Genomic DNA, 15,983 nt, shown 5'->3' with positions numbered 1-15,983 from the left:
CACGTTACAGGCACAACCATCCGTCCGGCACAGAGGGTTAACTAAAAATGTAACCCGACTCCTTCATCACGGGTAGTTTATTTTATTCGTCTTTAATGCCCAACTACACCACATACACGATCACGTGTATACAATTCTCCGCAACTACGTGGTTTAATCGAACGCTAACTGTTTACAGCGACGGATATTTTTTCACCCCCGTGTCATCAGCGATATGGATTATTCCGAAGTTCACGCAGGGCCTTGTGGGATTTGTAGGCAAGGCTCGATATCTCCAAAAGAAATTGTTGGATAACAATGAGATTTAAACAGATTTTTAAAACCCATGCTACCTGTTTTCCTAAAATAAAAATAAAAAACTTTAACACAACGACTTTATCTTAATTTTGTTAAATTTTATTGAAAGACTTGCAAACAGAGCACGGTGTACATAGTTAAGCGGATGTCTAGACTTGTTCAGGAGAAAAGCACAGAATCTGTTATTACATAGACCCAAAAGCATTAATGAGATAAAGAAAGACTTTTTTTTACACAATAAATAGAAGCAATTATTGACAGCGATGTCCAATTGACATTATCACCAACAAAACGAGGAAAAGCAAAACAAAACTTCCTGGGTAAGACTTTTGGAGAACTTTCGGGGGAAAAAAACATGTGGGCTGGTGGTCATGTTGCAGGGACATAAATCTGTTTACACAGTCACATATTCACATATTGGGAATTCAATATTCCTATGGGGAAGCAAGTCTCCAAAATGTTAATCTTTACATTTTAGGGTTACAAAATGGTTTAAGGCTAGTGTAAGGTTAGTTTTAGGTCAAGCTTAGGGTAAGAATTGGGGCTAGCCTAGTGGTTATGGGTAAGTTTAGGGTAAGTCTCCAAGAAGTGAGTGTAAGTCAATGTATTGTCCCCTGAAGTGATGTAAACATGAATGTGTATGTTATTGCAAAGCCTTTATACAATATCTAAATATTTGCATCTAAGTATTTCCATTTCTCCAACAGGTGTGGAGCAACTCACAAGACTTTGAGTGACAGCTAAAGTTTAAATACACTATGTAATAATAAACAAATCTCAGTCTCCAGCAGCCAATGGAAAGGCTTGATCACTTCAGTCTTATATACTTCTGTACAACTGTGTCACTGAAGGCTGATGATTTTGCAGCCCCACTGTGAAAAGTAAATATCACTTTCGATATGAGGATGTTCACAACATGGGAGTAGAGCGAGTATTGGGGGACCTGTTTTTTGTATGTATTTACAGTCTGCACAGTTTACAGTTTGTTCTTACTTGTTTAGATTTAGAATTTGCAAACTGGGCTGAATGATTGGATTCCAGGGTAAGGCGGTTCCGTTGTAAACATTCATGCTGGATTTGGGATGCCAAGAAAATCTTGTTCTTTGCAGCTATCATACAGTGAGATGCGGTACTCCTAGACCCTAGTCATGATGATATTCGAAAGCCAAAAGATAATTTTCTTAATCAGTTATTGCAATATGAATATGCAGACAAACCAAACAACACGGTGTGGCTGCTTTTCTTTTGGGGAGCAAGTGGATGACACTGTTGGGCAAGACAAAGTTATTAAAACCTCAAGTTTAAACTATAAATCCAGTGTTCCAAGTGTTGGTCTCAACATTGCATTTGCATGCTTCATAGCCCCATGCCCATCCCAGCTCTGGGCGACTGGCTGGAACGAGCCGCAGCCCTTTGTCCATCCCTGTCTTCCTGCTCTCCACCAGCCTGTGGGACTTGTGTGGGTGGGGAGGGTGGAGGATAGGAGGGAGGAGGGATAGTAAGACGAGGGAGTGATGGCAGTGTGGGCCTGGGAGAGGTAGGAAGGGGTGGAGGAGTGGCTGAGGTTGCAGTTGAGGAGTGTTGTGAGGAGCGTGCGCGGGAGTTGGCAGGTGAGGCATGTGTGCTCCGGGTGCGTAAGGTTTCAGCGGGGCAGTCACTGATTTGCTCTAGCAGGGAAGGCATGTCACCCTCAATCTTCTCCAGCACAGCGGCCATTTGTTTTTCAATCTGTTCTATCACACTGTCCATCTGCCAATCACTTGTCGTGCTGCTCCCACCTCCTCCGTGGTGTAAACCAGTCCCATACATCCCTGTTGCGCCTCCACTTGTATATAGAGTGCTGTATGGACTACCGTAGCTCCCTGTCATTCCTATCCCTACAGTCGCAGCTTCTGGGTTGTATGGTGTGGCATGACGCCCCAAACTCGCAGAGCTTCCTACTGCATAACAACCCTGTGCTTTTGCAGGACTTGCCCTCGCTACGCTAAACTCAGCACTGTGTCTGTCTGTTCTCCTGGCATCCTTGTCCCTTGTAACTACAGGGCTAGCAGTACCCCTTAATCTGACTCCTAGGCTTACATCCACCCCAGCTCCAGACCCTACTGCTGGACTTACTGATGCTCCAACTGACCTTTCTGCCACTGCCTCTGGTACCTGTGTCTGACACCAGCTTCCTTCAGTCTCATCTTTCTGTTCCATGTGTGCGGCTGGTCTCTTCTCTGGTGACGCCTTTGCTGCAGCAGAGGCTGTGATTGTAGGGCCATGCATCATTGCCGCCATCTTACGTTTGCCGCTGGGATCAGGCGAGGTGGATATGTGTTTTTTATCAAGATTAGTGCCTGAGGAACTGTCTGATAGCTTGGAGGAGTCAGTTGTCAACACACAGGTCGGTGTTGATTCTGGAACAACTTTATTTTGACCCAAATTAGCAGCCATTTTCCTGGTTCCTTCACCTGCTGCTTTCTTAGTACCAGCCTTATCAGGTTCCTCCTGTGCTAGTTTTGGGGCCGCCTTTGGTTGGCTGAGAGGCTCCTGAATATCTGATGAGGATGTCATCTTTACCTCTGCCCATTTTTCTCCTACCTTACTCTTTCCATCATCATGGTCCATACCTCTTGGTGTATTTTCAACAGTAACCTCTAAAGACACACTACTTGATGTCACCCCGCCATCACTCGTAAGTTTGTCTCCCTCATCACTTGTCCCCTGAGACACACCACCTTCACCATCTCCTGCTGCTTCACCACCCTGAACTTCAGCTGAACTGTCAATTAATGCCTCTGAATTCTTCAGTCGTTGCATGAAGGTAGTGACACGGATCGCTTTCTGCAAAATGAACAGAGGCAAAAGAGAAAGAGAGGATAGTCGCGGGAGTAAAGAACATTTGTGTTACAGTATATGGCTTTTTCATAAACACCCATGCTACCTGTTTTCCTAAAAAACAGTTTGTAGTTTGTTATGGCAAAGCATTAAAAAACATAAAACATAAGCTTAGCGACTAAGCATTTGACAAAAAGCGCATCAAGGCACCATGATTTAGCACCATCATAAGCACAGAGATGTGACTTGTGCGACGTGAACGGTGCAGTAAGATTAGAGCCAGTTGTTTACTTCCAGGAGGTTGTGACATATTGTGCCCTGGTTTAAATTACTCTCAAGACTCACTTTCCCCTATCAACTCCTTGACTGCTTGTGAAGAGATAAGTGTAAAGCTCCTTTATTCTTACACTCATCTGACTCCTTTTGGTCTACAAACACTTAAGGAGTTAGGGAAAATGTGTGATCTTAGAAGTTGTTTCTAAACCAGGGAATTGATTCTCTGGAAGTGAAAAGGCATTTAGACACAGAAATGTAACAGGATACAGTATGGCTTGACCGAGCAGCTTCTGTATAGACTAAAGTATGACTTGAATCTAACACTGAAGTACAATACAATGAGCCAGGATTCACTTAAGAGGAATGACACGGGGCCTTACAGTTAATAACTGGAGTTCACCAGTCCACAGTGGCCTATATCCCCTATATCCTTTCCATTGCTCCCTCTCCTTATCTACACTAAAATAAAAACTACAAATGTAATAAGCAAACCCTCTTCCCTGTTTTTGATCATTATCCTATTTGTACTAATCTGGTTTCATGGTCTAGTGCAGATGAGGAGTAAGAAAGGAGCAGAGTGGGCCACTTTGAACATCTGAGTCTAAGCCACTGACGAAAAGTGGGTCAGAGTGGATGGATCTCTTCTGGGACAGGTAGAGTGACAGTGGGCAGGGCCAGAGCTTATGAGAAAAGCATCACCAGCCCAAACATGATCAATACATCCCAAGGCTGACTGAGGTTTAATTTTAATTACTCGTTGCTTGGTTTACTATTGTACTTACATAAACCCTCTTTTTAATTCAAGAGGATGCTCAGCCATTTGAAAGATGCTTGCTATTGAATCATGCCCGGCTAAATGTGAGTTTCTGCCCATGCTCTGTCCTTCCACTCTCCCTCACAACGAACTACAATACCTTTAGCTCCTGGGAACCACATGGAGAAAAAAAGAAGAGGGTTATAGCTGTTACTTATGATTTTAGATTAGCACTACCATCTCGATTTTCTCCTTCTTTGTCCTCAGCATTCACTTCCCCATGACAATCACACAAATATAATAAAACAACACCATCAACATACATCAACGGAGCTATATGCCCAACTAAGAAATAAACCATCATCATTAATGTCATTTTTACTGTAGACTTTATTTATGTGCCCTGTTCGCTTTCTCCTCCTTTTACTCCTCTACTATTAACAACTTGATTTACTGCTACAGAAAAAGAGTGAGTGTGTATCCATACCCGCCATTTGGCCTTAGCAAAGTTTTTCTCAAACTGGGCACAGACTCCATCCTTTAGGTTCTTCTCTGATGCACCATTTCCTGCAATCCTAATAGAGAAGACAGCCAGAACACCAGTGAGTGCAAGCCCAGTAAATGTGTGCCAAAGTCCTTGTGCTTTTGTGAATACTGTATGTGCACTAAATTACCATTCATGCCAAAGTGCATCTTGTGCTGTGATTCTCAGCATCTGGTCCACCTCCATAAGTCGACAGACTAGGTCCTTAGCTGAAAGAGAAAGAGCAACAAAAACGGCAAATAGTCTATTTGCGTGGCGTCAGCTGTGAGCATCAGTTACATAAAGATAATTTTGACAAAAGAGGCTGCTCTCTTAGACTAAAGCTACTGAGGGGTCAGCGTGTAGTTGAGAATGCAACTGGGTGTTACTGCCACCTTGTGGTTGAACTGTGTACCTGCAGGTGAAATGTCATCCCAGTAAGGAGAATCAAACTCAAAGTCCCCAGCAACAATGCGACAGAAGATGATGCGATTATGTAAATCTGTGTTCTCCTCCTCTGTCTCATCATAAAAGGGAGGATTACCTGATAAGCTGCAAAAAAGAGACATACACAAGGAAGTAGAGGAAAGGAAATTATTTTGAAACCAAACAATAACTCCTTGAAATGTCATTATAAATCCTATATATGTAATTATAAACTGAAAAGTCTCAGTTTGCATTGCCCTCTGAGACTGATTATGTGTTCTGAACTGAACGTTGGAGACTCACAGTATGTACACAATGACACCCACAGCCCAGCAGTCCACAGGACGACCATATCGGTGACGAGCCACCACTTCGGGAGCTGAGAGACAGCAAACAGAAGAGCTGACATAGTGAGGGGGGTTTTCATTCATAAACCATTACACCACATTCATAATTCTACCCGGTACAGACACAAGAGCGCTCACTGTCTTTTTCTCATTCCTTTCCTGTCAGAATTTCTGTTCCCTTTCCTTATTTATTTGTCTAATTACTCAGCTCAGCATTATGAATAACTGTCCTGGCCTTTCACCAGAGAGAAGCCAGCCAAAGCACAGCTCTCCACTCCAAGTTGCCCTCGCATAATCCTCAGCGAAAGGAGTGAGACAGCACACAGGAGATGAGAGGAGATAATATGAAGAGAGAGGAGGAGTGGGAGGAGGAGGGAGAGATTTGGATGCTTTCAGTTCTGTGTGTGGTTTACTGGGTTTCATGTTTTTATTCACTGTAAAGAGTTGGCTGATTATCATCTTCACAAGAAAATAAGGGTCTTAAAAAAGGTAAAGAATGTGAAGCTGATGTGAAGTTAATCTGACAGATGATGGGGGATGGAGAAGAACAGAGATATTATATATAATGACAGCAACAAACAGTGGTTAATAGAGTGTATCCTACCCAGATACTCTGGTGTTCCACAAGGCTCTGTGATCGGTCCGTTCTCAAACCTGGACAGGTAGAAATCTCGCAGAACTACTTTGTTGTGGTTGTTTTCTGTGTAGTACATCAGGTTTTCCAACTAAACAAAATAAAGGAAAGAATAACCAAATACATATGGGCTCAAGCAATCTCAGTTCCACCAAGTACACATCCTTCCAACTGCTTTGAGAAGTGTCAGAATAACTCATCGCACTTTTCTACAACTCCATGGTAGTCAGGCTTTACCTTTTTTTTGGTTTCACATGTTTTGCAAGAGACCTATGTGAAAGGCTCAAGTCATTTTAGAGTGTCCTCTTTTTTGACCGTATGGGAGGTTTGAGCTTCTGTCCTATGGACAGACATTCAACAGGTCTCAATTACAATGTACTGTTAGCAGGAGTACCTAAAACAACGATCAGACAGCTTCAGCTGATCCAAAATGCTGCTGCCAACATTGTAACAAAGACCAAAACAGCACAGAACATAAGTCCAGTTCTCAAACTACTATATGTGTATGACAAATTTCCCCTCAGGTACTACGGAGTTAATGCTGACAGCTGAAGCTCCTCTGCTGATTTGTAGTTTTGTGTTTGTGTTTTTATCTCGTAAGGTTCTCTTGGCTTTACATGTCAGACTAATTTAAATCAAGATGATAACAAGTCAAGTACAAACAGCCATAAGACCAACAGGTTAATAATACATTTAAGAAGTTATGGCTCAGATGAAATATACATTCTGCAAGAATACTGCAGTAATAATGATATGTAATTTCAGGACAATATGGTATCAAATAGTAAGGCAAAACATTTGCCATAAACACACCGACATGATTTAAAAAAGCAACCCGGTTTCTCTTCATCTCTCTCATCTTCATGAAACGTTCATTCAGTTTAATGAGTTCACAGGAGATACAATATAAGTCCAGATCATATGCTGTTAAAAATTCCAGCTTCTACCACTAGGGGGAGTATGAATCCATGAGATTACAACCTAATAGCCTGATAATTAGGACTAAAGATATGAATCTGTCTGTGTGTCACCAGAGATTGCATTAAGCCATAATGACAGTGTTTAGTCCCTTGCTAAAAATCTTATAAAAATGTAACAAATGTTGAGTCATTAAATGAGATTGCAGTGCAATGCTTTTATGTGTCTCAACAGAGATGCTGTTGACTAAATACTAAAAATTGCTTTCTGTGATGTGATGGTGAAGAGGAGCGCTCTCTATAAATCTTTTAGTTGGATTTCTTTCTGTAGTTTTAGTGGCACAATAAGTCACCAGTCTTTTATTTATTTTTTTATATTGCAATGGCATTCACCATACACACACACACACACACACACACTGCACACACACTGCACACACACACAATGGACACAAACAGACCATGCACATAGACGCACACACACACCCAAAAAGCGGTACATGACATAATGTAGGGAGAGAAAGATGGTGAGTTTGTACCTTGAGGTTCCTGTGAACTATGTTGAGGGAGTGTAAGTACGCCACAGCCTCAAGGACTTGTCTGATGACATTGGAGGCATCTCTTTCTGTGTAATTCCCTTGGTCTAAAATCCAGTCAAAAACATCTCCTCCTGTGGCACTACATGCATCCACAAACACATACGTCAACGCACACACGCACACGAAAACAACATAAATATTGCAAGTTTGTGTGACTGTTAACAACAGGTTGCAACACAATAATTCACTTCAAGTCCTCAAGTAAAACAGTTATCACAAGCCCCGTGTTCTTGTTTATTAGCTTGTTCACAAGGCAATCTGCCTCCACTGCCCTAAAGCTAGCGCTGCCGAGCAATTAAAAACTAGAGTACCGGTCATTACTCAAAAGGGTTTGCTTAACTTCGGAGTGTATAAACGATGGGTGTGATTGTCACGTATCACCCTCAGCAGGAGAGCAAAAGTGTGAGGTATGAACAGATACCAGCGCATAAACAGAGTGATGCACGCACGCAATGACTACAGTCATTATCTCTCTGTATTCCAGTAACAGAAGGGAAATAATTTGTCCTCTCAGTTTCAATCAGTGTTATTGTTTTCAAATAAAGTTTCAAATGTTAAAAAATGCAGTAGTCACAAGTGACGCAGCCTATCGATCTAAGCGCTCCGCGGAGACTCTCTTATAGCAAAGCAACGCTTCAGGAGCACTGAGTAATGTTGAGTGTTACCAGATCAAATATCTCATCAAACCTAACACCTTCCTCTGTTGCTGAGGGGAGCAACAGAGCACACAGTAATAAGAGGATACACTCACTCACCCCCTCCCCTCAGGCTGATGGATTTGTGTGCATTAAGGTACATAAAGGCACCTACACAATTAAGACATGCACACACTCAAGGAATGTACACACATGATTAAACATTTAAGCAGCAATAGAAACACTTACAGTTCTTGGATGATAAAGTATTCTTTCCGGGTCTCGAACGTGTCTATCAGCTGAAGGATGTTTGGGTGGTTGACCCTAAAACAGCAAAAAAATAAAAAGGGGGTTAGTGACTCTAACTGTGCGAAGGCTCTTACATGCAACTGAAGAGTGCTAACCATTCTCTGACATTTGAATAGTCCTATATACAAACAAGATTGTGTGGGTGTAAATCTCTTTAGCCAGGTAGATACTTTAAAAACAGCACGAAGCAGGAGTTTTAAACACTTGAGCTTACATTAACACGGGTGACTACATGAACCGGGTGACAGAGAATATGAACGGAGATGTCAAACAAAAAAAATTCTCCCATTCGTCCTCTCTCTGCATCCCTCCATCATTCAGTCATTCCATCTGTGCACATACTGACTGCGTACAATTTCAGGATCATGATTTCGTTCTTGGCAGCCTTGCGGACTTTCCTGCCGTCTTTCTTAAGGAATTTCTTGCAGACAAACATCTTGTCTGTCTGTCTGTCCTTAGCCAGGCACAGCTCGCAGAACTCCTTCCTACGCAAGCAGAAAAAATAGAAAGACGGACATACTGAGAAAGACAGAAAAGGTAAACATAATGTTAGAAGAGAGGGAAAAGATTGTGACTGTATGTTGGGATTGAGACAGCATAAAAATGTCTTTAACTGTTGTTGATCATGAGAGAGAATAAGGCCCAAGAGAGCTACGGTATAATATTCAAATTAAGGAGACAAAGTATGCGGCTTGTTTTCATTGTTGGATAGAATAATAGGGTTGTAAAGAACAAATCTCAAATGGCTTTATAGCTGCAATCAGTGGGGCGTTGTCTGATTTTGAGTCTTAGGGGCATACTGTACTTTAGCCAAATGGATTTTGAGGAGCTGCATGATGCAAAATTTAAGTACAACTTTAACATTAAATCTTTCATGCCTAATAATAGTATCTGAGAGTATCTCGTGGTGTTCTGTAGAGTAAATTGGTAAATTGGTTTGATTCCATGTTAAGGCACAATGAGAAGAGAAATCAATAAGCATAGATCTGTGACAAATTAACAGAAAACCCTGAATGCGTGACCCCCACAGTGAGGGGATCCGGTGGCCCTGTTATTCTCTGGGTGGGGGCATTTTGCTAGTGGTTTGGGTCCACTTGTCCCCTTAGAGGTAAGGGTCAATGTAAATCAGGACACAGTTATGGTTTGGAGTGATGCAAATGATGATATAAATCATTTCTGGGGCGACACGTCCATCATCATCATCAAGTTGGCACCTTACTGAGATGCTTCATGTGGATCTTTACTTTATCACCCATCTGTACACCTTATCTTTACCACAGCCTCACCACCTTTATCTGTCTTGTTCTCATCTAATTAAAAAGGGCATATAATGTAAGGAAAATGTGTGGACTTGAGTCTGAGTTTGTGTGTGTGTTACATAAAAGATAAGCAGAAATCTCTGAGGACAGATGCTGATGTTGCCATATGACCTCTTAGACTGATTACACTGGTGTGTGTGTGTGTGTGTGTGTGTGTGTGTGTGTGTGTGATGCCGTCCATGTGTTAAGGCGACATGTATGTTCAGGTAAAGTTATTTACACAAACACAAATGTAGACAAAACACAAAATATTTAAAATGAATTGATTCTGGACTTCCAACAGTGGGTTTTATGAACGGCCTTGATCAAAAGACAATTGGTTGGCTAAAACCTGAAAAATGTGTCTCTTAATTCTGTTACACACTAGCCTCATGCTATTACCTTCTGTTGTCCCTTCAGTGAAAACATTATATGCCAAATCAAATCTTCAGAGGAAACTGTTCCAATTTGAAATAATTAATGAAGAGAATAAAAATCCATTTGGGAATACAGCAAATGAATTCTACATGGGGAGGGAAGAAAGGCAACAGAAAATCCATGTATAAAGCTTTATGGTACTTACGCTCGGAGGACCTGTCCAATCTCATATTTGTCTGTGACATCAGATATGCTATCATAAGTCCGCCCATCTCGCAGGGCAAGGCACCCAAATGGCATGACGGCATTCACCTAACAAATACAGAGAAAGACCATTAATGACTTTGACGCCATCTTTAGGTAACAGATGGATAAAGGGGATTGTAGAGCAGCATGCACAGGCATGTTAAAGAGGAGAATAGGTACTGATGAAACATTATGAAAGTCTCCAGTGGCTGAAACGATAGACACCAAGGGAGTGCCATTACAGCCTTAAAAATATACAGTACATTGCAGGACCACAGATACAGCCAAGTCAATGTCTAAACAAATCTGGATTCTAACACTTCTGCCAGCTTTGATTGTGTGCCAGTCTTGTCAACAGATACTAAGCTACCCACTAAGCTTTTCCCTACTCTACTAAAGTCTGCAGATTCTCTGCAACGTCTGTCAAATTCAAGTTAAACTTTATTTATAAAGGGCAGTGTCCCTGTGTCCCTAAAGCATCTGGCTTCTTCAGCGATCACTGGAGACCGGGGAAACACTGACACTTCTGGCTTTTAATGACAAGAAAATTAGTTTTTTTGTTTATAGCCTGCAAGAGTGTGCATTAGTCCAGCTTTGTCTTCTGATCTAGATTGATAGTTCATGACCTTTGAAACTTGCAGTGAATGTTACTCAGAGTGACAGTTCGTCTCTCCTCTCAACTGATTGGAAATCTGCAAGAACTGCACCTGCAAAATGTATTTCACAACAGAAACGCACCCAATCCAATGATTATGAACACCATATTCACATACGTATATATGTGTATTTCACCATCATGTGTCTTATCACCCTAAAATAGCTTGTGACCACACAGGAGGTCCCAAACACCCAGGTAGAAAATCAAGGATGTAGATAGTGAATCAGCAATCGATATACCATCTCACCACAGTCCTCAGGCGATCCTCACCCACATTGTTTCAACACTCCATCTACAGTAGGAGACAGATTCCCTGGAAGCTTCGGCCATCTATCGTCACGGCCCTTCTCCTCTCATAAATACCAGACTTAACCCATTACCGTGGGAGAATTCATCTCTTGTCTCTCTTGTTGGAGATTTCCAGCTACAGCTTTTCTTAAGTCATTGTGTGGCTCAGCACCAGATGAAGACAAGTCCACAGAAGTGGACAGGAAATGCATTGTAGAGGGAAACGGGGTATTTGGAGGGGAGTTTTGATTAACGTGAGCGTTTCTTGAAGCAGCTGTAATGCTGTGAATATGACACTTCAGTGGTGTTGTGTGTCTCTACGTGAAGACAAGAGACTGAGAAAATAATGTGAGGACCAAAAAAAGCAAGACAATACAAATCCACAGATGTAATAAAGTTTTGCTGGTGCTAATTTAGGATGAAGAATATCAGTCATGTAAAATCCCCCCTCTCATTTTCCCCTATAGTGTGGATTCGGCATCACCATTTCAGATAATAGGGCCAGAGGTCCTTCTGATCTGTGGTGGGGGCGGAGCTGGAGAGCACTGTGTAATCCCAGTGCTCGCCCTAATCTCTAATCTGTACAAGTAATCCAAAGCGTTGGGAAACACTGTGTGTGTGTGTGTGCGTGTGTGTGTGTGTGTGCGTGAGTGTGTGTGTCCGAGTACAAAAGTTGATGTGGATACGTCACATGTGCAGATATGAGTTGAAGCAGAAAGAGCCGTGTTTGTGTGCGTACACGTGTCCATATGTGCATCCTTGTGTGAGCCTAAAGCCCCAGTGGGACCGAGGGGAATTTTGTGGTGGGTTGAAAAGGCTTAGATTTGCCAGACGCTTATGTAAGCACAACAACATTCCCATGACAGGGTCCAGAGCGGTGAAGGTGATGCTGGCTTGAGGTGAACGGAGCACATCCATCCCTTTGTGACCAAAGTGTCCCCACTGAAATAAAATAACAACTGCCAAGCACCAAATGTCATTTGTCAACGAGGGTCAGCGGATACGTGTGCCCGTGACTTTTTGAGATCCTAACTTTCTACTGAGTTATTGGTCTTCGCCTGCTCTAAAACTTTCCTGTCCTCGATGCTCTCTCTAACAATAAAGACAGACTTTGATTATGTCATGCTAAATCTTTACTGTCACAGCCTATGGCCGATTTTTAAAACATCAGCAGTGAACTGATAAAAACACTGGACAGTATTACAACATCAGTATAACAGTGGCATGTTTACATAGGGATCAATCAGAGTTTTTCCAAAATCATTTTTATGCACAATCACTATGGGTTTAACTTTAGTTGAAACCTGAAGTGATGCTTTTTCCTTCCATAAAGAACAACCGTCAGGAGGCTAACTGCCTGTGCTTTAGGTGTGAAGAGAGATAGTTGCTTGGTAGAAATCAGTTTAGAGTCTGTTCTTTCTTTTAGAAACAGGCTCGTCCTTTTTTCCCTCTTCTTGTGGCACTGGTGATTATTTCTCAAGCTAAGAACTGAGATGCTATAAAATATCATACCTGCAGAATACTGAGTCAGTATAAACCTTGAAGTTGGGTGAGAGTAGGAGGAGATATGGGAGCATATGAGAAGAAAGGAGGAGTGGAAAAGATGGGAGACGAGGAAAGAGACGAGAAGCAATGGGAACAGAAAGGCAAGGAGGAAGGTATGCTGTGAGTAAGTGAAAAGGTGGAGAGAGAAAATAGTGCACATGTGAACAGAACAAAGTGTAAAACACAGAACTGCAGAGGCAGATTGAGATTGACTCTCAACCTCACAGCTTCACAGCTATGTGTGTGTGAATGCTACACAGGTGAATGTGTCTGTGTGTGTGTGCACATGTGTCTATGTGCTACGAAGCTTTGTGTGCTAAAGTGTTCTATGACTCATGTTTATACATATGAGGGTATGAAGGGCTGTCCCCACAGTCAGAAAGCACTTGAAGGCATGCCGACAGGGCAACCTCTCTGAAAAACAAAATCACAGCACGCCCTGAATATTTGCTAGATCGGTGCACTTAGCACAGCACTGAAGATCAAATAAAATCAATGATGTGGAATGCAACATGTCAGCCATCCTCAGTGACACCACCACTGTTCTCTCATGATCAGGTGCTGCTTTTAATCAATGGAACTGGGAGCTGCAGAAGCTTTGACTTTTCAAAGGCAGAAATTATTAATGATTCAAACATTTTGACAGTCATGCATTTCATCCTGCTTTTTAAATTTTTTTTATTTCTGCCTTTTAAACTTCAATCCAAACCCTGTTTGTATAACATGGACATATGACTGAGCATCCAGTGTTTGTTAAACGCAAGGACTAGACGCTCAAAAATCTAATTCTGCCCGAGATGCTATTGAGTGTCAAAAACAGACAAACTGCTGCGATGCTAAAACTGTAATGGGAAACACTGTATGGATCCTGATTCACTTTTAAAATTCAATCTAACATTAAAACAAGGGTGTAGGAATGTTGAATGATGCTACATAAAATGAAGAATTGTTAACAACTATATGATTTTCTGTACATCAGTTTTTAAAATGCATACCTATTAACATACACAGACTCAGGTGTGAAGGCACACCAAGCTATCTGAGACATCACACGTTATCTTCAGCACCTTAAATGAAATTGCTTGTGTATGTCTCTGTGCCTGAGTGTGTATGTGTGCTTGTTCACAAGTGTTGTGTTTAGGCTGCAGCAAGTCTCAAAAACGAATCAAATGGAATAAAATATCTTTTTATCAGCTCAGAGCGGAAGTGTTTCAGAGGTTCTTGGCGTCAAGGTTATGCTTCAGAGTCTGCTATTTACTGGCACTCCTCACTTTAGCCAGTCCTATCCTATTAAGCCCATGCTCAGTCCAAATGAAAAAAAAAAAAAACTGGTGCATTTTGCAGGTCATCAAAGAAACTGAAAGACATATAGAAGAAAAACAATCTATGACATTAGTTTGATGTTCTGTGTTAAACGACGTTGTGAATAGTTTGGATTCTGATGTTCCTCCATAACAGAAAAGCTTAATTGTAAAAATACACATTATGTGAATATTTCAGCAGCTGCTGCATGAAGCTGCTTTTGCATAGTGTTACTGTGTTGTCAGTCAAGTGGTTGCTAGTTTGTCCTTGTCACTGTCAGACAGATAAAACACAGCGATGCTGTGAAAATCAGCAATGTTGTCATTATTATCATCACCATAATACAAATCCTGATGTCTGCACAACGTGATTAAATGGTGCTGCATTGACTTTGTAAGAGGTGACACTAGATGTGTTATGATAAGATAAACAACCATAAATGAGATGTGTGTATGTGTGTGTTTATAAAAATATTTTAGCAAGTATGTCAATGTTTGCCTCAGGAGGAGAGTGAGAACAGCAGACCTCAGTTTACTTCTGCCTGTGTGAACAAGAAATGACATGCCTTCCTTGCTGTGAGCGCTCGCCACCTGAGTTACACACATATACATGCACGCAGGCAAACACACAACTGTACAACATCCATAAGGAGCATGCCTGTACTGACTTAAGCACACACACACGTTAGACTTCATATATGACTCTGTCCTGCATTAGTGTAGAGCATGTCTAGGTCATGGCATCACAGACACAGGTGTACGTTTCTACAGGTATAACATGTTTATCCCTTCAACGTGACAACAAGATTATTTCAATTAAAAGCCTCTTTGTCTTGTCCTGCCTCTTTCTTTTGCCCCTACCTATCCCCATTTTAGTAGAATACTAGCCCAGAGGTTTAATAAAGGCAATTCCTCACCGAGAAAGGGGAGAAGAGGGAGTTATAACTGATGTGGGAACTCCTGCTGTTCTGTTACACTAATGTGAACAACAGAGAGGAAGAGTGGACATGTTTGCCTGTCCTGCACTTTACAGTCACTAGTTCTGCTGTACTATCCTCTCTTCGCGCGTGTGTGTGTGTGTGTGTGTGTGTGTGTGTGTGTGTAAGCAAACGCACATTCCTTATAGGGAACAAAATTTTCTATCCCAAAAGTTCTCATAGGGCTAATTAACCCCAACATGAACACAAGTCAGATTAGCAATGACCTCATATGTCTCTCACCTTTATAATCATGTGTTCATGTGTTCAAATCAGTGTGTGTCTCTCATTCTGCATAGAACCAGGCAGTTTCTGCTTGTTCTCAGGATCTTCCATGATTTACGTGACTTAACACAGAAAATCCTGGCCAAGATCGACTTTTCACCCAGCACGGCTTTTGCTTAGGGTGTAAAATTCTTCAAAGGAAATTTCATTAGATTCAACTTTACGTAAGAATTGCACTGGGTGTAATTAGAAAATAATAACACAGTGATAACACAATGAATATTCTAGACACAGCTGAAAGCATTTTCATAGTGTCCTTAATATCATTTTGGCCTACAAAACATATTTAGAGAAAGAATGTAATGGCATTAAATAGAAATTAGTCTGCGTGTTCCTACTGAGGCCATTGCCTGAGCTAATGAGTGTGTTTGATACCGAGCGGAACATGCAGCAGCTTGAGGTTGGTCCCAGGCCTTATCAGGATGCTGTGACGTGAAAGTGGGACAAATCAGAGTTGTGAGAGAACATGA

At 41.6% G+C, this 15,983-nt stretch overlaps 1 protein-coding gene across 1 annotated transcript; it reads right to left on the bottom strand.

Annotated features, from left to right (window-relative positions):
* Positions 1-757: 757 nt before the first annotated feature.
* camkvl (CaM kinase-like vesicle-associated, like) lies at positions 758-10,513 on the bottom strand. Its single transcript, XM_026332348.1, has 11 exons — positions 10,419-10,513; positions 8,891-9,022; positions 8,478-8,552; positions 7,534-7,672; positions 6,048-6,168; positions 5,400-5,475; positions 5,086-5,222; positions 4,822-4,900; positions 4,635-4,722; positions 4,308-4,316; positions 758-3,123 (listed from the first exon to the last, which is right to left on the bottom strand). Exons 1-11 carry the CDS (start codon positions 10,511-10,513, stop codon positions 1,654-1,656), a joined length of 2,421 nt encoding a protein of 806 aa, XP_026188133.1. The 3' UTR covers positions 758-1,653.
* Between the last annotated feature and the right edge of the window lie 5,470 nt (positions 10,514-15,983).

This window comes from Mastacembelus armatus, chromosome 7 (assembly GCF_900324485.2).
Source record: "Mastacembelus armatus chromosome 7, fMasArm1.2, whole genome shotgun sequence".
NCBI lineage: Eukaryota > Metazoa > Chordata > Actinopteri > Synbranchiformes > Mastacembelidae > Mastacembelus > Mastacembelus armatus.
This window is presented reverse-complemented; position numbering and strand designations above follow the sequence as displayed.